The 24,525-nt window shown below is 46.3% G+C and overlaps 1 protein-coding gene and 1 non-coding gene across 2 annotated transcripts in view; one reads left to right on the top strand and one right to left on the bottom strand.

The window, feature by feature from the left end:
- The first annotated feature begins 2,970 nt into the window (after positions 1-2,970).
- CACNA2D3 (calcium voltage-gated channel auxiliary subunit alpha2delta 3) overlaps positions 2,971-24,525 on the top strand; it is a 776,511-nt gene continuing 754,956 nt past the window's right edge. The window contains exons 1-2 of the mRNA XM_064496418.1: positions 2,971-3,188; positions 3,864-3,945. Coding sequence (XP_064352488.1) covers positions 3,067-3,188; positions 3,864-3,945 — 204 coding nt within the window. The 5' untranslated portion in view covers positions 2,971-3,066. The remainder of the gene's footprint in view (positions 3,189-3,863; positions 3,946-24,525) is intronic.
- On the bottom strand, positions 19,156-19,228 carry TRNAD-AUC (transfer RNA aspartic acid (anticodon AUC)). Its single transcript has one exon. It is a non-coding gene; the product is annotated as a tRNA-Asp (tRNA).

Below are 24,525 nucleotides of genomic sequence, written 5' to 3'. Positions count from 1 at the left end.
TTTCACTTCTGCTCAAATCCCTCCAGCAGCTCTTCATTGTGGCAGAACAAGTGCGACATCCTCAGCTGATAGAACAGAGTCTGCAGGTCTGCCCATGGAAGGTTCTGCTTCATCGAGAGTTGGGTGTTGATATCCAACTTTTGAGTGAAAATGGCAAGTAGGACCTGATGCCTAGTGCTGCTCTTGGCAAACTGGAAGTCTTCCTTGGTCCCTTGTCCTGATGTGGCTGAATGAACCCCCTGCTCTGGTTTGGAGACCCTCCTTTAAGTGTTTGAGTGTCTTTGGATAACTGGCTAAACCTTTCTGAGCCTCTTCTGTTAAGTGAGAGTATGGGAATAGACAGCTGAGAGATCCCTTTCAGCACTGATTTTTGTGATTCTGGAAAGGATGGTAGAGTTTGTAACTGATAGGACTTCAAATTGGTGACACTTTGAGTTCTGATTTTATTAATGTCAGATAGTTTAAATATTTTTTATTTTTGAGAGAGTAGGAACTGTTTAGTGGAATCTCTCTCAAATGTATTGTGCATAATGCTCATTTAAGATGGACTATGTGTAAGTTATAAATGCTCAAGATGCTGTGATTCTCTGGGGCAGTGATTCCCTGTGCCGAGGCTCCTCTTCCAGTTGCCCTGAAATGCCTGAGAAGTTCATCTGCATAAGGCTGGAAGAGAATAATGACTTTGTCATAAAATGTCTTGTGACCTTGGTGCCCAAGTGGCCCTCAATATAGTCCAGCAGTCAAGTTGTTGTTTATATATGACTAAGCTATATTACATTGCAGTGCCTCAATTTCTCATCAGTTAATAGGAATAACAATAATATGAATGTTATAGGTACTTTTTCTTCATACACACTACAGTTGACCTCTTGTCAAAGTCTGTAATTATGCATTTATCATTATGGTTTTTGGAGTAAACCCTGTCTCCCTTGATAGTGTATAAACTCCTTGAGGACAGGTGACTGGTTTGTTCACCACTGGGTCTCTGGCACATCCTACTGTCCTATCAAATAGATGCTTGACAGTAATTCACTGGATGAATGAGGGAATGCATGAAGGCTATTATCATATAGAGACCATATTGATAACGGAGGTTTGGAGGTTTACAAATAAAGGCTAGTATACTTTCACTCACAAATATATTTAGTCATTCATTTAGAAAGAAGGCTCCTGGGGTTTGACAGGAAAATTATTTTTCTCCCATCCCCCAGTTTGAGCCGCAAAGCTATCCCGACCATTTGCCCCGGGGTCAGGCCGCGCTTGGCTCGGGTTGGAAGTGCTAGCACACTTCCACAGACCGGAGGTGTGCACAGAAGCGGAGAATTCATTATAACCGGTTAGTCATCCGTGGAGATTGTAGACGCTGCCCGTGGGCGGGACGCACCTGGCGCTTCCCGGGTAGGGCCTGTTCCCTGCGCTGCGCCCCGAGGTGGGCCCACAGGAGCCCGGGCTCTCCCCGCACTCAGAAAATACACCAAGGGCCCCTGGGCGGCCCTTCTCCCCGCTTAGTCAACAGTGAGATCCATCCCCACGTGTACTGGGGTAACTTTTTGCAGGGAGGCTGGGCAAGAGAGCCGGCCTGGATTTTCGCCCGACACCACCAGGCGGAAGCTGGAGCCCACCCTCGCTCTCTCCCCCGAAAGCTGAGGGAGCTGAGGCTGAAGGCGGGTGACGGGGAAGAACCCAAAGCCCTTGTAGGAGAGAGTCATGCAAGCATGCGAACCCAGGCGGCGGACGCCCTGGGGGACCCGGCGACATCAGGAGCGTGAGGCTCGAGTTGCGCTCGCCCGGTCAAGGATGACTCAGCCTCCCTCGGGTCGGTCTTTACAGCTAGTCAGCGCAAGGGCCCCAGAAAGTTCCCAGTCACACCCCAGACCTCTCGCGGGGGCCAGGACTCGGAAAGCTGGGTCCGGGCTGGGGGCGGCGGCGGGAGAGGCTGCGGGGAAGCCTGGTTCTCCGGGCGCCCAGGGCTTCCCCGTCTTCCTTCCTCCTCGCCTCCGCTTTGGCGAACCGCGGAACCGCACCTCCTGCCCCGAGGGTGGAGGTCGGAATGGGGAGCGGGTGAACCCCGGGCCTCAAAAGACTCTTATTTCCGAAATCCAGGGAGTCCGCCAGTCAGGATGGACTTGGAGCCGCAGTGCTTCGCCTCTCGGCCCTGCCACTCGCTGCGGTCGCGCGGGCCCCGGGCCTTCGCTGGCCAGAGAGCCAGCTGCCCGGCAGGCCGGCGGGTTTCGGGCACGCCAGGGCGGCTCCAGTGTGGCCCAAGCCCGGAGCCCAGCGCTCGTGCGCCCGCGTGGCGCGGACGGCGGCGCAGCGGGCGGCCGCGCAGCAGTGCCCACGCCAGACCACCAAGCCCCGGTCCCAACCCCACCGCACTCCGCCCCACGCGACCCTGTCCGCCACCGCGAGCCCTGGCCCCCTCCTTAGACTTTGGCCTCTTCCCCGCACCCCTGCCCTCCGGAAAACTGCGCGGTGGGGCGAGGGGTCGCGCCACCTCTGGGCTCCGCAGTAAACGACCCTCCGCCGGTGACTCGGCCGAGCCCTGCACTCCTGCCTGCACCCTCACCCTCAACTGGCGCGGGGCGCGGGGGTCTCGGGGGTCGGCCCGGGGCCAGTCCAAGAGTGGTGCCCGAGGCGGCGGACTGCGGAGTTGTAAAGAACTCGGCGGCCGCAGTGGGCCGGGCGGGGCAGGGCGCGCTCTGGCGCGGCCAAGGACACTGGAGTTTGCGAGTCCCCGCCCGCGCGGCGCCTCCCGCCCTCGCCACGGCCCGCCGGACTCCCGGGGCCGCCGAGGCGGGGCTGGGCGGCCGCCGCTGCGAGAGGCGCGTCTCCCTGCCTCCTCCCCCGCCTGCCTCCCTCTCCACCTCTCTCCCCTCCCTCCTCCACCCCGCCATCCGCCGCCCCCCCACCCCCGCTCCTTTTTCTGCTCCCAAGTGCGCCGGGCGCGCGAGAGGCAGGCGGGGCGGCGCGGAGCAGGCAGCCTAGCGCTCTCGCCCACCGCCCGCTCGGCGCAGCTTCTCGCGGTCGCTCTTGTCGCCGCCGCCGGCGCGTCGGAGGGAGCCCAGCATGGCCGGGCCAGGCTGGCCGCGCCGCGCGTCTCGGGGGGCCTCGGCACTCCTGGCCGCCGCGCTTCTCTACGCCGCTCTGGGGGACGTGGTGCGCTCGGAGCAGCAGATCCCTCTCTCCGTGTAAGTGCCGGGTCCTGCGCCGCTCGGGGAGGGGACCCGGCCGCCCACGACCCGCTGTGTCCAAGTTTGGGCTCCTGCAGGTGCGGCGGGGCAGAACCTGCCGCGGGCGTCCGCCTCGCCTCTCGCACCTGCCGGCCGGGACCCGCGTGGGGTGGCGAGTCTGGGGTGGGATCCCCTGGTCCCCTCCCCGGGCTGGAGAGTGAGACCTGGAGAGGCTCACCTCCAGTGACAGCACCAACTTTGAATCCTGTTTACCGCATCCAACTTCCATGGGCCGTTTATTTACCTACCTCTTTGCTATCTTGCTATCTCACTTCTTTTGGGGGAGGGGGGAGGAGGAATTCTTCCGACTAGTCTTTGCCAGGTGTTGCCCAGTTTGGGTGATCAAGTTTTCAGGTAATTATTAAAATAAAATTCAGTGATCTTTCCGGAGATTCTGGGAGACTTTGCGCATTCTGAACTATGTGACCCCCCTCGGACCCCCTCCCGCTCTGCGCTCTGCAGTTTGGTGCTGTTAGTTGTTACCGAAGCGCTTTCTTTCTTTCTTTCTTTCTTTTTTTTCCCTCCAGTGTTATATTGCCCTACTCCTTCAGCCACAGCCCCGTGTGTGCATGTTGCGTGCATGTTGACTGTGACACGGTGTTACATTTGTTCTTGTGCCCTTTTTCCCTGTAGGGTGAAGCTCTGGGCCTCTGCTTTTGGTGGAGAGATAAAATCTATTGCCGCTAAGTACTCCGGCTCCCAGCTTCTGCAAAAGGTAAGGTTTCTGTGGTGGCAGGAAGCGATGATTTTTCCAGCACAGAAAATGGAGGCAGATTTAGTTTTCCAAACAAACGTGAACCCCGAGCAGCATCAGTTATCAAGAGGTGTCTCTGGTCCCCCGGTTTCTTGACAATGTACCTACCGTGCAGTGACTTCTCCCTACCAGCCGGTTATTTTTAGATGACACTTGATTCTAAACACAAAGAAAAGCAGGATACTCATTGGCACTGTCCTGGCTGGGGCTCGGAAACTGAGTGTTTTTGCATGGCTCTCCTCTCAGTGTCGGTATTGCTGTTTCAGTGTGAGAGCAGATGCTCCTCTGGCCAAAAAATGCTAACTTCATCCAAGGGGCAGAATCAGTGCCTATGTTATGATGGCTTTCACCTTGCTTGCGTTGGAGGCTGGGGTTCAGTGTATCAGAGAAAGATGCTGCACTATTGTTTGTCATCCCTGCAGTTGTACAATCCCATTATTCCCCAATCATCTAGACCCAGGGCTGGGATGCATTACATCATTACAGATAAGGAGAATGAATGTGGTTATCTTTCCACTCAGCTGCACTGCTGGGTAATAACCTATGAGAGTAGTCCACAAACTTAAGAAATTGGTCTGCGTCCATATAATTCTGGACAGTAATGAGAATAGAGAATTGATTATTAGGCTTTTATCAGAAGCTGCATCAATTTTAATTCAAACAGGCAAGCATTATGCTTAAAATTACATTGTGAGATATATGGTCCTTTCCCTCCCCTCCAGGAAAAAAATGGGCTGGGGAGGAGAGATTAGAGGGGTTAAAAGAATTTTAAGTTAACAAATCAACAGGATTAATCCAAGAATTGTTTCAAAGATAGAAATAAAATTGGCCTTTAGAGGATAATTCTATGAAAATGGGTACAAACAGCTTAAATTGTTAAGTTAACTTTTAAGCATTTTAAAATGTGCTTTTTGGGCCAATGTAACATATGTGTCATGCATGCTGCCTGGTAACCAAGTACGTATTTTATTTATGGCATTCTGCTTTAGCGAGTAGTGTTTTTGGGGACATTATATGAAACGGTTTGTCACATAAAATCCATATATCATAATGAAGCATCAGCCCACAACGGAATGACAGAGATTAGTCTGGTTTAAAAATTGCCAATAGCCGTATTCTCTGAAACTGTGGAAAGGTTGTTTGCTCAATTCTGTTATTTGGGGACGGAGTTCATTGAATTATAGGCAATTGATAAAAATTTGAAGTTATGATTTGCCTTTATGGAAGATGATAATTTACATACCCGTGACCCACCTCTTAGTTTATAGGAGTTGCCTTTTTGCTAGTATTCTTTTAATCTGGACCAGTCTGTACCCTGCTTTGGCATTTTGCCTGTGTGTCAGATGTTTTATGTGAAGAGTTCTGGCCTATTGCATTGCCTGTGTATTTTCCTTATGCTTTTAAAGAAGAGAACATTTTGTATAACTTTATTGAAATTTTTCATCTGCATGTTGTAGTTTAGTTGCAGCACCTCTGAAAGTATCCCTTCAGAGCCAGTAAATGTTTTTCTGGTTGTTCTTACGTATCTTCTATCTCACATTTTGTAGGGAGCACATGAAATATATTTTTTCCTTTTCTCTGAAGTTAACACACACACAAACAATGGACAAAACCCCATCAACCACATTATTGACTACTCTATAACAGCAAATTGGAATAAGCTAAAATGCTTCTCTTACCTTCTCATCAGCATCCTTTCTGATATTGAATTCACAAGCCTTGCTTTGCTTTGCCATGTTTGCAGCTTGACAATTGGGTAATTATTTCCAGCTGTTTATGGCTTTGTTGTTTCTTCCTGTTGCCTGGCGTTTTGTAATCTGATGCGAGGGGAAGGTGAGGTGTTGCTGGGCATTAGGTTCCAGGATGGACATCTGCTCTTGTGTTTAGATTGCAGTCCCTGGCCATGGAGTCCTGAGACATCCATGGCTTTGGCTTGCTAGGGGAGGACTTCCACGAATAATGAGACAGGGCATGGTAGACAAGTTGGGGAGCATTTTTGCAGGTATCGCTTGTCTGTCTTGGTCCATTGCCCCCAAATATGATTGTATTTTTAAAATCATCAAAGAACATTGATTTAGAGCGCTCAGGGTATGAATGAGAAAAGATGCGAGGTGCTCAGCGTGTGGGGAGGTGTAACATCATTTGGAAAAGAAAGGAGACCGTTGCCTTTCTCTTGATTATTTTCAAGTTTCTGGTCATTTACACAAAGAATAACTCCTCTGAATCAAAACGCTAGGCACCGTCCCATCATGTCACTGCATCCTTCACAATTAAGATACTCTCAAAATGAGTTAGAAAACTTGATTGAGAAATGCATTAACACTGTATGTAGTAAGGGGACTCAAAGGTGATAACACTATGTTACATAATAGACTAAGTATATTTTTAAGACATGGGCATTTAAACTTGATTTTCAGTTAAGTAAGGTATATTGTATACCATTGTACAATTTTCTGTACTCTATGTAGTTTCCCTAATTGACACTTTATGTTTTGAATTGATATAGTATGTTCATTTTTAGAATGGGAGTTTAGTAATTTTTGCACTAAGGCAAAAACTTTACAAAATAGTTATTGTGAATATAAGTTAAATAATAATTGGTCATGTATTTTAAGGTGTTTGGAGACTGGGAAAACTGCCATTTTTGGTAACAGGTTTTTATTAGGTAATATAATTGCAGGTAGCAGTATTATCACCGACTTCATCAACATAAATACAGCTATTTAACAATATACCTCATTGTCATGGCTTCAGAAAGGAGCATATTTTATCAGTTGTTTCTTTGTTTAATACCATGGCTTTCATTACTTTAGCTTATGATAATTCATTTGGTATCCACTGCCAGACTTTTCCTATTTTTTCTTCTTTTTATCTTTGCTGAGCACAGAAATAGCAATCTATTAGTTCCTTATAATGAGGATATTTTTGATTTTGTAAAATACTGTAGTTCACATTTTAGCAAAGTTTAGTGTTTCTAGTACAGAATGGAAGAATGTGGGACTTGCAGACAGAGTCGATATTGATAGGTTTTATAGTTGGTATAGGATAGCGGGCCCCTGAAAGGGGAGTGCTGGTGAGCGGCTGTGTGCCTGTGTCCTACCTTCCTTAGCTGGCAGGTACTGCAGGGTTTCCATGCACCTCAACTTTTAATTAACTTTCTTATTTGACATATTCATGCCAGTATTCAGCTGTCTCTATCTTGCTTCATTTTTTCCCAAAGAATGTGCTTTGTGTAGGTTCTTTCGGGGAGGCATAGTTTCATTACCTCTCTATTTTGGGATTCAGTGAGATGCATTCTAGTAGATCTGGTAACCTAGGCTGTTAAACTCATGGGCTCCACACCTTTAACATTCACAATTTAAAGGTATTAAACCAGTGTGATTCTCATTTCATCCTCCTTAGGGAGAATTTGGTAAGAGCCAGATTTGTCACTCTATTTAGTTCTGCATTCAAAGAAAGCACGTTCATGGGAATGAAGGGTTCCAATCACATTTTCCAGAATCATGATGATAAATACACAGTGGAAATACAGGTACTGTTTGTTTCTGCCATTAATGCTAGAAAAGAATTGACATTTACCTTGGATGCCTCATGTAGCACTTATCAAACATGCACTCCGTAGAATGCATAACCAGGATTTTGTGTTATCAACTATTTATTGAGAGGGTGGGTTTACTACATGAATGTGACGTCTCTTTCCACAGGACGGAGTCAGCAAAGTAAAAGGTTGGTTCTTTAAGCCATTTTGATAATTACGACTTTTCATCAATGTGGAAATCGATGGACTTTTAAATAATTGAATAGGAGCATTCACTTATCAGGAATTGGGTAGCAGTGTTGTGTTGCCTGTAGGAAGCCTGACACTACAGATTGCTTTATAGGGGAGGCGCTACTTGACTGAACAGTTTTGTTGAATAAACTTAGTTATTTGTCATCTGAGAGATTAATGCATTCAACCTATGCTGCCTATGTTTTAATTCACGGAACCGCTTCAATTACTGGACTCTTCCCTAGCAGATGATTTTTCAAAGTCTTGAAATATTGGAAATGACAGTTTTCAATCTTTCAGGGCAGTTTATTGGTCTCGTTAGCCCAATCACCAGGACATCAGCAGAGCAGGCTAAACCAGTTAGAATTCAGTTCGTGTGTCATCCCTGCACATACGTCTAATTGCATTTGTACACTCATACATGGTCACTTGCTGACCAGATCAAGTTCTTTTTGTCTGGCTTTGCTAAGTTTTGGTCTGAGCCTCTTCTGTCCATTTCTTTTTCTTTCCTTTTTTTTCTTTTTCTGAGAGTTTCTTTTCTGACAGATACATTTCTGCTTTGCTTTTTCTCTCATTAGGAACTGCTGCAGCCTGCATTGCTCCGACTTACAAGTGCTAGTCAAAATTAAGGGAGATGAAAACATAGGCATGGTTTGTCTGCGGCAAACTCAGATTTTTAATTCCAATGTGGTTATTAATTTTGATCACTTACCCTGGTGATCTCAGACTGGTTTTATTTTATTTTATCTTATTTATTCTAATAGCAGTGTGCTTTTAGGCAAACATGTGAGAACCAAATCACCTAGTAATAATAAAATCTGTGAGACATGGGCAAGCACAAATAATGTTTCTAGTTGTGATGAAGACATGGCCGTGTATCAGGATGAACAGAAGTAAAAGAAAGGTGAAACCATTACCCTGATCACCTGTGGTCCTGCCAGATGTCTCATTGTCCTGTAGTTTGGAGCACATATTCATGGAAATAAAGTTTGGGATTTTAGTCTTTGATCGATCCTCACTAGGTGTTTAGTGCTCCCACGTACACTGAACATTAAATGACTTGGTGTGTTGAGCTTACTTAAAGAGACATACATTTTCACAAGGATCCTTTGTTTCTGGTCTGCCATTAATCCAGATCTGTCATCACAGATACCAACAAATGGGCTTTATTCTTTATCTAGGTAAACGTTCTCTGTCAGATGGTAGTGGCATTTATTTCGGGGGTCCCCCCATCTTTTGCAGTCATACTGCTTATTGAAACAGCTTCCTGAGTTGAGACCCACAGGGTGTTCTAGACAGAGACGTTTAGCAGATTGCATATTCCCTGAGACACTGTGATTGGACTTAGAGGCCTGCAATGGCTGTGACTGAGAAAAAAAGGAAATAGATGTAAATGCCAGCCTATGAGTTAGTATATAAGATTGCCCCTACCCCTTTTAATGTAATTTTTATACAAGAGGCATAATGGCCTATACTTCATCTCCAGTGACTGCAGTGATGCTTTTGTGTATCATGGAACAAGAGGAAAAGTTCCTCATGTCAGGCCCTTGGCTATATCGATAGAATCTTCATCAGCCCTCTTTGGTCCATGAAACAAAAGTGAGCTTCTCCTTCAAGAGAAGAAAATGATACAGGAAGAGGAGGAGGAAGTTTGATTTCTGAGTATTAAGTGACCAGCAGACTGAGGTGGTTGCTTCTTAAATGTAAAGCAGGCTCGAAGACCCCTCTCTGACACAGTCCAGCCTGATCATGACGACTCTCGGCAGATGAGGCATCTGCACAGCTGATGTGTTTAGGGGATTTCTACGTGTGTAGTCAGCATGTCTGCTTTTCAGAAGAAAGTTATTTTACAACTACAGCTTTGAAAAGGGTCCAGCATGTCTTCAATAAATGGTAAACGTTTTAATTTCCATTTACTTTGAAACAACACTCATTGGGTGCTCATTCCAAGGCTGTTTAAATAAAACATCACATTTATAAGGTGTATTATGGTTATATGTTGCAGAGCTTACTGGTTACCCCAAATCAAGATTACAGAAATAAACAACTCAATAGCCAAATTATGAATGGACATTTCAAGGCCATATTGAAAAGGAGAGCATTATCTCTTGACAAGAAATAGATGGCTATTTCCTCACTTTGTGCACATCCAAGTATTTATCTTGGCACCCGATATTGGAAAACAGTACCCTCCCAAGGTTAAAAGAGCTGTTATCCATGTAAATGATCTGGACTGGCAAGTTGGGCAGGCCTGCAAATGGTTACGGGTTCGCAGACCAGATCTCTGGTTATCCACTTTAGGTGAAGCAACTGCCTGTCGATATTTGGGGCTTGCACATGTCATTACCATTATATTTGTTAAGTTTGTGCATACGTGCATATGCCAGGAGAAACGGATGCTGTTCACAGAGTGTGCCAGATGCTGCCGGCTGATGGGGAGGACTGTTCTTGTCCTCTTGGACTGCTAGTGAGAGGGGGTTGAGGGAACAAACCAGGGTGCTAGGACAGAAATGAGTTACCCAGTGTGCCAGGCTCGGGTTTGTCCCGCCTCTGAGATTTTTTGCAGCAGCTGCAGCAGAGGATCTGCTGAGACCTGGACCAGCTACATAATTTGTGGGGCCCAGTGCAAAAGGAAAATATGGGACCCTTTGTGAAAAAATTATGAAGAACGTCAAGATGATGACCACAGAGCATCACAGCAGGCACGGGGCCTTTTGGGCTGGGCAAAGTCCCCTGCAGGACAGACCTTGCTTGTTTGGGCTCTCTCTTTTCCCTCCTGGGTAGCCCATCTTCTCATTCTGTTTTAATGTTCTGGCCACAGTCAGTCATGGAGGTGTCCTTTCCCCATCTTTGTTCATCATCATAATAGGTACAAAGCTTGGAGCATTTTCAGAGACACATCTTGGGAGATTCAGTGTTGTTGAAGGAAAGGTCACTGGCTTAGGAGCTGTGGTGTTTGTCTCCTTATCTTTTCTGTAGGCATTTCCTGAGAGGCTTTGGGCAAATGGTCTAATATAATAGTAAAACCAGGTAGCATTTATTCCCTCTGTCGTTTCTGCGTTCCTGGTACACAGTAAGTATTTCACATAAGTCTTCCTACTAAATTCTCTCAACAACCTAATGAGTCAGGGACTACCATTCACCCCACTTTTCAGATTTAGAAGTTGAGGCTTTTAGAAGCAGCCTCCTCCAGGTGACCAAGCTGGTCTTCCAGAGTCTGCTTGCCTGGCCACAGTGTGATTATATCTGCTTGTCTTTGTGTGACCTTTTCCATCTCAGTTCCTGTTTGAAAACACTGTGAATAATACCTGAGTTTCTCTACCTCATGGGTGTTTGGGAGGATTAAATGAGACAACATCTGGGAAATTACTTCTGAAACAATTAAAGACTGGGAAAACAGCTGAGAGGAGAAAGTTTGGAGTCAGATGGACTTGGCGTTGAGTCCCAGCTCTGCCATTTCCTAGCTGGGTCACCTTGCAAGTGTGACACTTCTGAACCTGCATCCTCCAGTGTGAAAGAAGATCAGTATCTTCTACCTCAAAGGCTGTGGTGAGGATGAAATGAAATAAAATACATGAAGCACTTAGTGCCTGGCATGTAGAAGCTTCCTGTTATTATTACTGGCCTCAGACGAATACAAGCTCTTTAGATAACCTTCACTGAGCGTCTGTGGGGCCTGGGTCCATAGACATAAATGAGCAAGCTTGTGAACGGGTGCATGAGTGCTGGGTGCTGGCATGCAGGAAGGTGGTCCCACCTGGCACCTGACCGGGAGGAGCCTGGGGAACCAGGTACTTTGGAACAGGAGGAGGCCGCTGTGGACCCAGCCGCTGCCCAGACCTTCACTCTTCTTCTTGAGGTAAGCTCCCCTCCCCCTGAGAGTCGGGGTGTTGCCCACAGGAGGAATGGAGTCTTGAGGAGCCTCTTGAGGGTCTTCCTGTTACCCTCTCCCTGGCTCGCCCTGCTATGCAGGCTGTGGGTCAGGCTGAGGAGGGACCAAGCCTCCCTGACTGCTCAGAGTGAGGACTGAAGCCACAGGAGAGACAGTGCGCCCAGCGATTTGATTTCCGTGCTGTGGGAGCACGTCCAGAAGCCAGCCGCAGACACTCATTAATCCCAGTGTTCTCTTGGACAGTATTCCGGGCATTTCCTCCATGAGAATTCTTCCTGCTAGGCTCTCGGAGGACTCTAGACTTCTCCTAACAGCTTCCTGGGGGAATGGTACTGATGACCAGCTCGGGGACGAGTCACCTCACCGGGCAGTGTGGTCTTTCCTCTAGTCAGGGGGCAGGGAGGTGCAGCAGCGCGTGGGGACTGCCATCAACCACCCAATCACAGGAGGCTCTGAAGGGCAGCTTTGTTCCTCTTCCAACTGGCCCTGCCCGCCTCCTCTCCAGAGCTTCCTTGGCACCTTCTGTTGTTGTGTTTTGGCCTTTGAGCATCTGCAGTCCTCTATGCTCTCCTTAAAGATGTTGAATGAGTGACATGTGCCATCCCTCTTTGTGTAAACGTAGGCACCAACACTTTGAAATCGTGGGGGAAGGGATGCTATTGTGGTTGCATAACTTTTAACGATTGTTTATGCATAAAGCCATTATAGTCAGCAGTGAAAGTCAGATGTCAGTGACGAAAGTAAATGTGCAAAAGCTTTGGTGGTTTTGCTTGGACCAAATAGTTCAGAAAATTGCCCAAGAATCGTTTGTGCCTGGGAATGTTACAAAACTACAAAGTCTGGCTTCACTGGTGGCTTTTTGAAATCCACCAACGTCATAACCAGCTCAGGTGAACAGATTGTTCACTGGGACTGGAGAGGAAAGAAATGGGCTTTTTTGAAGGAGTGTTTAATGAGCCAAGCATTCTTCGTATTAAAGTAGATAATGTAAGGCATCTGATGTGGTCCTTTGTTTCACTTGGAGGTGGTTGGCCTATGTTACCTACCTCTCAGAGGTGGGGCTTGCAGCTCAGGGAGGTGGAGCACTTGCCACGTGGTGGGGCTGGACTCAGGCTGGAGTGTGTTTTGACCCTCAAGCCTTTGACTTTTCTTTGCAGCATGTGGGCTGATTCTATCTGAGCACAAGCTTCATTCTGGTTTTCAGGACATCAGCAAAATGAGAAGGGTCCTGGTGGGTGGGATGCCGGCACCCTCTCTGGTTTCTGTCCCCCAGACATGGTGTCCTCAGGTGGGGTTTTGGGACATGTGCTTTTTTGGCAGTGAAGACTGACTTTCTGGACATCTTGCCCCCGCAAGGCTGGAAAGGACTTCCTCTGCTCCGTGTGGGCTGGTGCTGAGGTGGGCCGGGAACAGTTCCTAAGGGAGACTGGGCAGGTTGACTGGAGTGGTCCTGGCTGGCAGGGGAGAGGTGGTGATGTTGGGCACCTTATGCCTCTGCTTAGCCTGGAAGGCAGGGCTGCCAAGGAAGAGAGTATTTTCCTGAGAAGGATGTGGTGTAAGCTAAGACACGAGGCCTCAGCTATTGTGCAAAAGGCAGGGAGCGTTTCCACTCACGTTTTCCTCCAAAAATCAAGACTACACTTCATGTGTCTGCTCAGGTCCCTAAGTATGGTGAGTGAGTGTGTGCCTCTTACACTTGATGATTTGAGGCATTTTCCTGAGACTGGTGTTTGCATTAACAAGGAATAAAACGTATAATTGGCCCTTGGAATGCCCCCAAGTCTAGACCCTCCCATGCTATAAACTTGACCCTGAATTTCCTTCTGGATATCTCTTGGCTCCCAGGAAAGAACCTGCCTGGTTTTAGAAGGATCTAGATTTCTATAACAGTGAGCCATGCACAGCTGAAAAGAGATTTTTAAAAAGGGCATGGGCTTTGGAGTTGCCTTCCACTCTGCCAGTCACTAATTTTACCTCCCTGAGCCTTGGTTTGCTCATGGACAGAACAAAACTAATAATAAAATCACCTGTGTCATAGGGCTTCGGGGAAGGCTAAATGATAGAACACATATGAAGTCATTTAGAGCAATATGTGGCACATGGGAAGCCTTAGTTCTGTGGCTGCTGTCTCATTTATAGTGTCCGCTTCATTATTACTGAAGAGCCACAGAGACTCCTAGAATTTTAGTAACTTTGATCCCATGATGAGTTCATAAGGTTAAGGCAACATACGTCATACACATTTAATGTGACAGGGGCACAGTGGCAAACAGAAGCATTTATTATGTTCCCACGGAGGTGGATTTAAAATTTTTTTGCTTTCTTTCTCAGATTCTCCATATCCTGTCCCTTGTACAGTACAGGTGGGCAGCTGAGGGATTCACTTTTGTTCTTGGTGTAACATTGGATTGTAATTTGCAAAGCAAGGTGAGAGAAACACCAGGCAGGCACTTGACTCTTTGTGCCTGCGCCATCCAAAATGCCTTTTCTATTGTGCTTTGTTGAGGCAGAAGCAGAAAAATAGGATAAAAAGAACAATTGGTGTGGGAGGCAGTAAATCCATTGGAGGTAGGCAGTCTTTGGCCACGAGTCATAACATGTGTTTTTACTCCTAGCCTCCCACCAGTTTCCATTATCACTGAAATTTCTATTAGCACAATATGTCACGTTATGTACAAATAGCTCAACGAGCATAGGTTTTTGCCCTACTGACAAAAATGATGGTCATTCGGCTTCTGGGATAGTAAAACTCAAGTTTGAATGTTCTTTCTTCTTGCATTTTGGCCTGGGCCCCAGTCAGATGCTGTGCTTTTGCACATTAGAAAAGAGGGCACACCTTGAGGGAATCACTGTTAGGCAACCAGTAAAAGGTGTGTGTGTTGATATACATGGTGTGTTTCCCTTTGTTAAAAACTAGTAAGTACTTTAAAATCCCAGGGTCTGTAGCCAAGTTCCAGTATTTCAGAACATCAGGAATCATCTGGTCACCCTGAAATAAGATGTAATCCTCTCAGGGAATGGCTCACAGCTCACTAATCTTTTGAAAAAAGCCAACAATACACATTTCCCAGAACAGGAATTTCAGAATTATGGAGCTGTTTCTGGATTTCCTACTTAAACAGCAAGATTTTAAGTTTTTTTTTTGCATGAAACAAATGTACAAATGCCCTGTGAGTGATGTGAAAAATATGTAGACTTAGAAAGAAATTTAAGGATTATTGATTTTTTTAAAAAATTACTTTTAAGAGAGGCAGTTGGACTTGGAAAGGCAGAACTGTGTAGAAGGGAGAGTCTGGATCTCAGGCCTATCAAGGGTAGAATCCAGTGCTGCTGCTGACTAGTCATTTGACTCTGACAAGTCAGGTGCTGAACCTCAGTGTTCTTACCTGTCAAATGGGCACGATGGCACTAACTTCTAGGATGAATTTGAGAGGTACAAATGAGAATATGCACACAGGATGCTTAGCAATAAGGGCTCATGAGAAGTGTATAGAAAAGATGGGCTGTTGTTGTTGTTGTTATTATTCCCCAGTAGCTGCGCCCACATATCAGGGCATGATGGCTGCTGAAGATAGTAGTTTTTCCACTTGGGGGACAGTTAATATCAGGCCACATGGAGGCTTTCACTAGAGCTGCCCGCCATTGAGCCCCACAAGGTCTTTTTAGGAAGTAATCATAATAATGATGCAGGTACTTTATTTGTATGGTGTGCCATGTGCTTATTTGCATTATTTCATTTATTTCCTCACAAACACTCCTGAGGTTGGTTCTCTTATCATCTCTATTTTAGAGATGCAGAAACCAAGACAGAGAATGTAACTTGGCCCAAGGCTACCCAGTTCCAAGTGGCAAAGACAGGTTGGGGTCCTGGGTCTTGTGAAGCCTGTTCAGCTGCCTGGTCTGGGGTAGGGTCGAGGAGAGGCATCTGGACCAGCAAGTTCTCCATGCTTTGGTCTTAGCCTGCTATTGGCTTATCAGGCTGGCTGGTGGAAACTTCTTTCCTGTCCTTAGTCTTTTCCCCAATGGAGCTTTCAGTCTTTTTAGTACATTGTCATTTGTTTCCATAATACAGAATTAAAAAGGAACAAGAGCTGGAATGAGGGGAGGGGCCAGTGCACCCTCTCTGTTTCTATAGATTTTCCTTTTATTATAATAAAATGATGTTGCTTGTCTTTTGATTTCCTTTGAGGGGGCACCCACCTCTCCCCTCATTAGATCTGACTCTTTTTGAAGCCTTTCTGAGAATCTCATTGATTTTGGTTATATTTCCCTTTGTGTATTCCCCATGAGGGTAATGGATGATGGTGTGAAAGAGCCAGCTTGGGCTCTGGGACCTTGGTACAAGACAGATCTGGCTTTGAGATCTAGCTTGGCTCTTGTTAGCTTCACTTCTGGGCCTCAGTTTCCTTATCTGTAAAATGGGGGTGATGGTGAGGTTTAGTTATGTGGTTGTGTGGCATCAGTCTTAGCACAGAACCGGATGTCTGTGCCCAGTAAATTTTAGCTCCTTGATTTTTGTCATCCCCACTCTTTGTCTATCTTTCCTGGATCTTTGTTGGTGGTTATTTTTCTTTTATTTTTCGCAGAAGCCACAGTTATGTTTTTCTGCATGATTGACAGCTAGCTTGAAGGCTGCAGTCCTTGGACCCACAGGGTCAATTTTATTTTGCATGAAATGAGCCTGGCAGATCTGTCCATGCCCCTGGCAGTTCTGGGGAAGTGTGATATCCTGAGGACCCTTATCTCTTTTGGTGGGGGTTAGGGGTGTGGAGAGGGAGGCAGGTGAGCTAGACCAGAAATTCCTGAAGGGCAGGCTCGCACTTTCTGATGGGAGAGGGTCCTCCTCTGGCACTTAGCATAGAGCTACCTTTGGGGTGGGCTTCAAAGGCTGTTTGTGGAATGCATGAATGTACAGATAAACAAAGGAGCCTTTTCCTGATGTTCACACTTTGGTGATGGGAATAACGCTGTTGAGCACAGGTCAAAACTAGGTCCTTCACATCCCTTTTCTCATCTACGCTCCAATGCTGGATTTTATGAGCCCCTAGCACCAGGTGTATTTGCTGCAAAAAGTCAGGGCTGCCTCCCAGCTACAGCAATCCAGCTGTGAAGCCCTGCAGGCGGGTCCTGTGCCCACAACCAGCTATGTGCCAGCAGGGACTGCCAGACATCTGAGCCAGCTGGTCCTCACTTCTCTCAGCTTGTGACCCTCTCCTTGTCCCTGGAGAGTATCCTTGCCCATCTCCATCAGCACCCTGAAAACACTGCCCAGTTTCCCCACTCTGAAGCCTCCTAGCCAGGCAGAGGGGTCCCGGCGCCTCCGCAGCGCCAAGTTGAGCAGCTGCGGCCGGAGCACCGCAGTGCCGGGCGGGTGGGGCGGGTGTGCGAGGAGCACCAAGCGAGACTGATGGGGCCGCTGCAGCCGCCACCATCAACCTGGGGGCGGCAACTCGGCAAAGGCAATTAGGAAGCTGCCGCAGCTAATTCCATGAAGCACTCAAACGCCACATTCCCAGTGAATGTGAATTTTAATTTCTACCCCTTTCACCTTCACATGTGGTCATTACCTGGCCTTCTCAGAGGCCCTGCTGTCATCAAGATGCTGCATGGTATTTGCTGAGCATGATGTCACCTTCTCTGTGCAGCTTCCTTTTATTTTACACTTATTTGTTTATTTGTTTAGTTATTTTGTACATCCCTGGGACTGGGTTTCTGAGTCTGTGCACTGCAGACACTCAGGAGCTGCATCTTCAACTGCTGCATACACCTGCAGCATCCACGAAGCAGCGCTACCCACTCCTGGGCTGCATCCCAGCTGCACCCTGCGTCCAGCACCTCCACACAGGAGGAGACCTTGTGAGAGGCCATAAAGCAAGTTTGGGTAATTTGCATTTGTGTCCTGCAGGTACAATTGTCCACTCTCTTTTCTCAGCCTGGCCCATGGATATGATGAAATCCTGCACCAAGCACAGTCCCTCTGAGATAAGGGGGAGCAGCTGGCTGGGAAGTGGGAATTAAATTATATGGATTTAATGGGGGTCAGTTTTGCCAAAAGCTCTTTAGCTCCAGCCCCCCTCCCCTCTTCCTTATTATCGGATCCAACAGATTATTTGAGGTTTTTGGAGAGTCTCATGTCTGGCTCCTCCCTAGGACTTTATTCTGTGGAGACCGTGAAGCTTCTTGGATGACTTTTGCTTTGTGGAGCACTCCGTGTTATATCACACTCAGAATTTGCTGTGCAGTCCCATAGTCTCCAGAATCTGATGCCCCCCTTCTAGCATCCTGCCAAGCCTGACTACTCACTTAGAAGGAAACAAGAAGATGTCCTAGTTGGGGCAGATCTTGGGAACCAGCCCCTCCAGCTGTAGGTGCTCCCGGTCTGGTAGCGTGCCCCAGTGAATCAGGAACAGGCCAGGCCTGGAGGACTGGCGTTTCCCCTCCCAGGCCCCGGCTTGTGCAATGATCAGGGCATTGAGGCCACAGAGGGGAGGAAGGCTCCCTGTCTCACAGCGGGCTGCTTGAAGAACAAAAGGAGGCAGCCTCTAGCCCCATGTCCCTCTACTCCCTGTTGCAGGCCTTTCAAAGCTCCTCTGCCAGACTCCACAGGAAACCTTCTCTACTTCCCAGGCAAAAGGGCCTTTGCAAACTTTCCTCCAATTAAATCACATTTAAGTCTGAATTTTACCTAAAGAAAATGTTCCCCCAATGTCTGTCTTTTTTAACAGCCAAAATATTTTGTCCCAGTGCGTCATCGGGGAACATCCCCGTTATTAACACAATATCCATTAGTGAAGTGAGTAGGAGACAGAACAATTAGTCAAGTGTTTATTCAGTACTAATGAACCCATCTGGAAACCCGAGGCCTCAACCAACTCCTTTTCCACAATAGAGGTTCAAATGTCCAAATGCCTCTTTTGGGGGAGAAGATCATGGTCTGGGAAAATCTCTGGCTATCTTAACAGCCTTACAAGAACACATTAACTTTTGACCAAATGTTGGAAATGTTTTCTTCCTTCTTTCCTTCACTCCCTTCCTTCCTGCTTCAACAAACACTCCTTGAATATTCAGTTTGGTGTGCAGAGCTGTATTAGGTGCCAAAATCCCTTTGCTGCTGTGGCTACCTTTTGCATCCTTGTCCTGAATGCTTCACTGACAGCACCCCGCTCAGTCCGCAAACACTCAGGCTGTGTCACGCCTCTGTGCTTCGGCCCAGGCCATTCCAGCCATCTACATTGCTGTCCTGTTGCCCTTGTCTGGCTGCTGAGCCCTGACCCTAGAGGATGTCAGACTTCACATGCAGAAATATCACCTGAGGAGCTGGTTAAAGTGCATGATTTCAGTAACTCATCCCAAGATATTTGGACTTAGAAAGCTTGGGCCAGGGCCCAGGAATCTGCATTCAAACAAACATCTTAGGTAATTCTGATGTTGGTGGTCCAGAGACCATGTTTTTTTGTTTGTTGGTTGGTTTTTTAGGTGGGGTGATTAAGTTTATTTATTGATTGATTGATGGAGGTACTGGGGATTGAACCCAGGACCTTGTGCATGATAAGCACATACTCTCCAACTGAGCTACACCCTCCCTGCTCAGAGACCATATTTTGATAAACACTATTTATATCCCACCTGTGGAAAGCTTCTGGCTTCCCCTAAAGAGATCCAATCGTTCCTTCTCTTTCCTGCTGGGAGGAAATGTGCACATCTTCCTGCCGTGGTTTGCTTATGTATCTGTATGCCTGAAGTCTGTTCCATCCTGGGTGGAGGCAGTGGCTGCTTGGCCCCTGAACCCACCAAAAGCTGGCACGAGTACAGCCTTGCTCAGCATGCATAATGTGACTAGAGATTTTCTATGCAATAGAAATGGGGGCTTTGGAACAAGTCAGGCATTTTATCTTTAAAGTTAGAAAGTGCCCAGGAGCATATCTGATGGTTGAAGCAGTTTATTTATAAACCGCTGAGCATAGTTGAAGTGGCCATTCTCTGATTTGTAAGATGGAGAGAAATTTGTTGACCTGTCACCGATGTTTTTTCTTCTTACCAACTAGGTTACTGGGACCTGTGGTTACCAGCCCTTTAACAGAAAATTGTTTGGTGAACGTCAGTATGACAGATGCCATCTGCTTCCCGTAAAGTCTGCTCCTAATCTCCCTGGTACAAGAATTGCTCCCCCAGGGGCCCATTGGGCACAAAAGTACATTTTTTTCTAAGTCAGCGGCTTTCAGACTTTTTTGACCATGGTCCACAGTGAGAAATACATGATTCAATGCAACCCTTTCCACACAACTTCACATTTGAAACCCAAGTTTTATGAAACCACTTAGCTTTATTCTCTGCAGTGCAATCTGGTCTATTTGATTTGACAAGACTCTGTACCACTGTATTCTGTTCTGTTCTGTTCTGTTCTGCTCTGTTCTGTGCTGTGCTGTTCTATTATTCTATTCTATTCTATTCTATTCTATTCTATTCTATTCTATTCTAACCTATTCAACTTTATGCATTTTAGAAGGCTGGCTATGAGCAATAAGTTCATTTCACAACCTAATACACGTGTTAAGGAAAAAACAGTGCTCTAAATGTTACCAGGGTAAATTATTGAGTAGTTTAATTTTATTCTGGAAGGTGTAGTGTTGATCTTTGAGACTAAAGCAGGGTTTTCCCCAACAATATTGATAGATGGTGATAGCTAATGTTTGTCAGCCAGTTGCAATGCCAAGCTCTCTGTATAAATTGATTTCACCGCTCAACAGCTCCATGTGATAGGTGCTGTGATAGCCCCATTTTCCTGATGGGGACACTTAGGTTCAGGGAGGTAAAAGACTTACCCAAAGTCACAAGGCTAATGTAAGTGATAGCATTGGTTCTTGAGCACAGGGCTCTCTGACCATGACACCTGTACTCTTTCCTATATTTACATTTGCCTTTTCCTGTTGCCAGTGGCCACCTTAGTTGGTCCTAAGTGTTACCTCTGGGCTGCTGTGTGGGAAACTCAGAGGCAACGTGGGGGGTGGCATGACGGGGGGGCAATGGGGAAGAAATGTGAGAGAAAGGGAGGAGAGTAGGAGAGGGAAGTTTGGGGAGCACAAAGAGAGCAGTGGTCTTCAAAACACCTGATATCTTACTTAGCACTAAGAGAATTTACAGAGGCTTTGCATTTATGTTATATTGGCCTCCTCCTCTTGGGGCATCTACTGCATCTGGTGTTTGTTATTGTACCTGGTGGTCAGTTATTTGTTTTCTGATTTCCTCTCTGACCTGGGGTCATCTTTCAGAGGCCAGGAATGATGCCTTGTCCTTCTTGGCATGCTCAGGACCTGGCCCAAGGAGATACTGCTTGAATGTTTGGTGAATGAGCAAGTGCATGAAGAGATCCTTTAGTTTAATCCTCGCAAGTTAACCAGCCCACAAGTACTTTTCCATCCCCTCATATTGCATTTGAGGAAACTGGGCCCAAGATCCTAAAGCTAGTGATGGAAGAGCCAGTAGGAGGATCATCACCCCCAGATATGAAAGTGACTATTATGTTCATATTTATTTGTTTTTTGAGAATAAATTTGCTTATCCCACTTCTTAAGAATTTATCTTCCTACCATCTGAATCTGGATTGCTGACTTGGTTTCCTGGGTTTTTCTTCTTTTCTTTTCTTTTCTTCTTTTTTTGGTTGTTTGGGTACCATGTGGCTGGACCAGAAGGTCACAGGGCTAGAGAGGGCAGGGCCCTGCCTGGGGGTCTGAGGTCCAAGATCATGTTGTGGCTCTGACACTGCTGAGCTCATGGACCTGAGTCAGCTCACTTCTTCTCCCTGAGCCCACACTTTGTAGAGCTCCAACGATCCTCAGTGCTGCGACTCAGGACAGTTCCAAAGAATAACAGATCCTACATTATTTCCTGTCAGCTCCACCATGAGATGAGTGGTCCTCTTTCCATTTTGCCAGTGTTCATCCATCCTAACAACATCTGTTGCCCTGTCTCTTCCTGCACTAGGCACCTGCTGAAGTTGAGGGAAGTAGGGAGATGCTGCTGGCCCTACCTCAGGATGCTTAGAATCTCTTAGGGGCAGTGACTTACACCAGTGCAAACTCTTTAGAAGACAGGGCAGACTTAGCCAAATGGCCAAGAGAAGACAGAGTAGCATCTTGGTAAATTCTCCTCTACAATTTTGCTAATGTTATTTCCCAGGAGTCTTTGTACCACAGACTTGTGTCAGGGAATGGAGTCATCATTGAATGTAAAAGGCAAAAATAAAAGGGACTAAAATATTTGACATATGATGAAGTTCTGTGATATTTTAGACAGTGAGTAAATTGATATTTATATAACCTGGTATATTCATTTCCCCTGATCCACCCTCCCTTGAATGTTGACTTAATAACATGCCTGCCTAAATGACATTAATTGCTTTAAACTGCCAAATTTAAAAAAAAAAAGCCAGCATTCATTCAAGAAGTGTGCTGTGTGTGATCTTTTATGATTGGAACCAGGAAAGAAAAGCTGAAGTCTCTTGGGGGAGAGAAGGCTGAGATGTAACCTGAGCAGCTCAGGAAAGGAGACTCGTGCATCTCAGGAACACCGGCTGCCTGGGCCAGATATAAGCAGTGGAGCTGAGGGTTAAGTTCATGGCACTGGAAACTGGCTGTAGGTTCAAATTGTGGCTCCACTTGTGGATAGTATACAGGCTTGAGCAGGTACTTAGCTCCTCATTTTACATTTTCCTCTTCTTTAAGTGATCCCTATCTCATTGGACTGTTGTAAAGATTACATTAGACCATGAATCTAAAATTCAGCTCAATGTCCGGCAGTTGTAGGCATCCAGTGAATGGCAGCTACCATTGTTTTAATTCTTACCATTTTGGAGTCATGCACCCAACCTCTGAGGTCAGTGGTATTGCCTGATCCAGAGGCTTTCAGCTTCCCAGAGCAAAATCTTTGGGCTTGTTCATGTCTCTATTTTTGGTTGCCATAATAGTCTCCATCAGTAAATATTTACAGAATAAATGAATGAGTGTGGGGAAAGAATGAACTTTATAGGCTGAGAAAACAGACTCAGCGAAGCTGACCCAATCATTAAGGACAGGACAGAGATTCCCATCAGGTCTCCTCTGTCCTCAGCCATGACCATCAGCTAATGGGGCTCGTTGGCTCCTCTCTACTGTTTCCTTAATTTCTGGGAGCAACACCATTTGTCCCCTTTGATCTGAAGGTGAAGTGTGTGTGTGTGTGCACATGCACTTTCCAGGATGTCATCCAAGAAGTTAGGTCATATTAGATGCAGCCTCATGGTTGTTTAGAAACTAATTGTTTGGTCAATTTTCATTCTGTGGTGAAATAACAGGCTAGTAACTCTTCTTTCTTTGGGGGAAAAACTCCTTAAAAGCTTGTATGTTCTGAAATACCTGCAGGGTTCCACTGGATGTTGAAGTAGGCCACACCCATCAAGGCCCCATTTGAGGTGCTTTTTCTGGGACTTGGTAAGGGAAAGCGTTTCCCTTTGAGCTACTTATGTAGGTATCATCTTCTTTTGTATGTTGCAATGGTGATTTAAACCTCCCAGCTTACCCCCAAGCCCCTCAGATTCCCATTGCAATAAGCTATGAAGCTTCACTGTTTGTCTTCTTTTTCAGATCCATTTTGTGGGGAAGATTGCTAGGTTAAGAGAAGAAGGGAAGGAGAGGCAGAGTGGCTGAAGTGTGAAGAGGAGTACTTGTTCTTTTTAAAAAGTCCTTGAATTCAGCCCTTGAATAGTGCAGTATAAATTTGAGAGATGATGGCTGTTAATACTTTGCTTCTTGTATAGCAGCTTTTAGTCCATCATGTCAAAATACATCAATAACACATTCTTTCTCCATTCCTCCATTTCATGTGTAGGGAGGAGTTGGAGAGTATCTCCAGAGAGAACATCACTGCCTTGGACCATGGTTGGTCCCTAGCATGAGCACAGGAAAATCTGAATCTCATGGTTTCTTTCATTTATTCATCCATGTATCATTGTTTCATTCATCATTCACTCATTCATTCATTCAACAAACGTTTTGGCATCTTGCTACTTTGTCCTAGGTATTTTGCTGGCTTTAGGGTAGAGGACAACGGAAAGAAGATGCAGTCTGCACCCTCATGGAGATTACAGTCTAGTGTGGGAATCAGGCATTACTCAAAGAATTCGATAATGCATGCCCATCTCCCTGCAGTGCCATGAAAGCACACTGCAGCATGTGACCAGAGGACCTGCTCTGGTCCGGGATCAGAGGAGGCTTTAGTGAGGGGATGAGCTTCAGCAGAAACCTGAGGGATGGCAGGAATTAATATGACAAAGAGACAGAAGATGATATGCTCAATCCTTTGTGATGCTTCTTCCCCTCCCCTGGCCTGGCCTTATCACCTCGACTGGGCCCATGTTTCAGCTCCTTGCATGACTTCTGGATCCCGAACCTCATTCCCCACTTTCTTCTCAGCCTTTGCTTCTTCTTGTTTCCACTGCCCTTAAATCCCACCCTTGTCCCTAGAGCTGCCTGTTGATTTTTCAGTCCTCATGGTCTAGTTCTTTAATTCAGCTGGTGAGCTCCTGCTATGCCAGGGGCTCAGTCCTGGGCCCTTAGTTGCTATGGCCTTTGGGAAGCCTTTTCCCATCTTTACCTCTTTTCCCTTTTATACCTTCCCCATGGTCATCATAGTTGATCTTGGTTTCTAATTACTTTGCACCGTCATTAGGCTTTTCCCCTCAGCTCCACAAGCTTTTTGAAGCCCTTTTCTGTCTTTATCATCTTTGTTTTTCCTATGGAAAAACTTTGTGATGATGATGATGATCACACACTGATCATCTGACTAATATACAAATTGTATATTTGTATACTGAAATAACACATAAATTGTTGAACATTTACCAAGA

Source organism: Camelus dromedarius, chromosome 17, assembly GCF_036321535.1.
Source record: "Camelus dromedarius isolate mCamDro1 chromosome 17, mCamDro1.pat, whole genome shotgun sequence".
Lineage (NCBI taxonomy): Eukaryota > Metazoa > Chordata > Mammalia > Artiodactyla > Camelidae > Camelus > Camelus dromedarius.
Note: the sequence above shows the minus strand (reverse complement) of the source record. Positions and strands in the feature narration are given on the sequence as shown.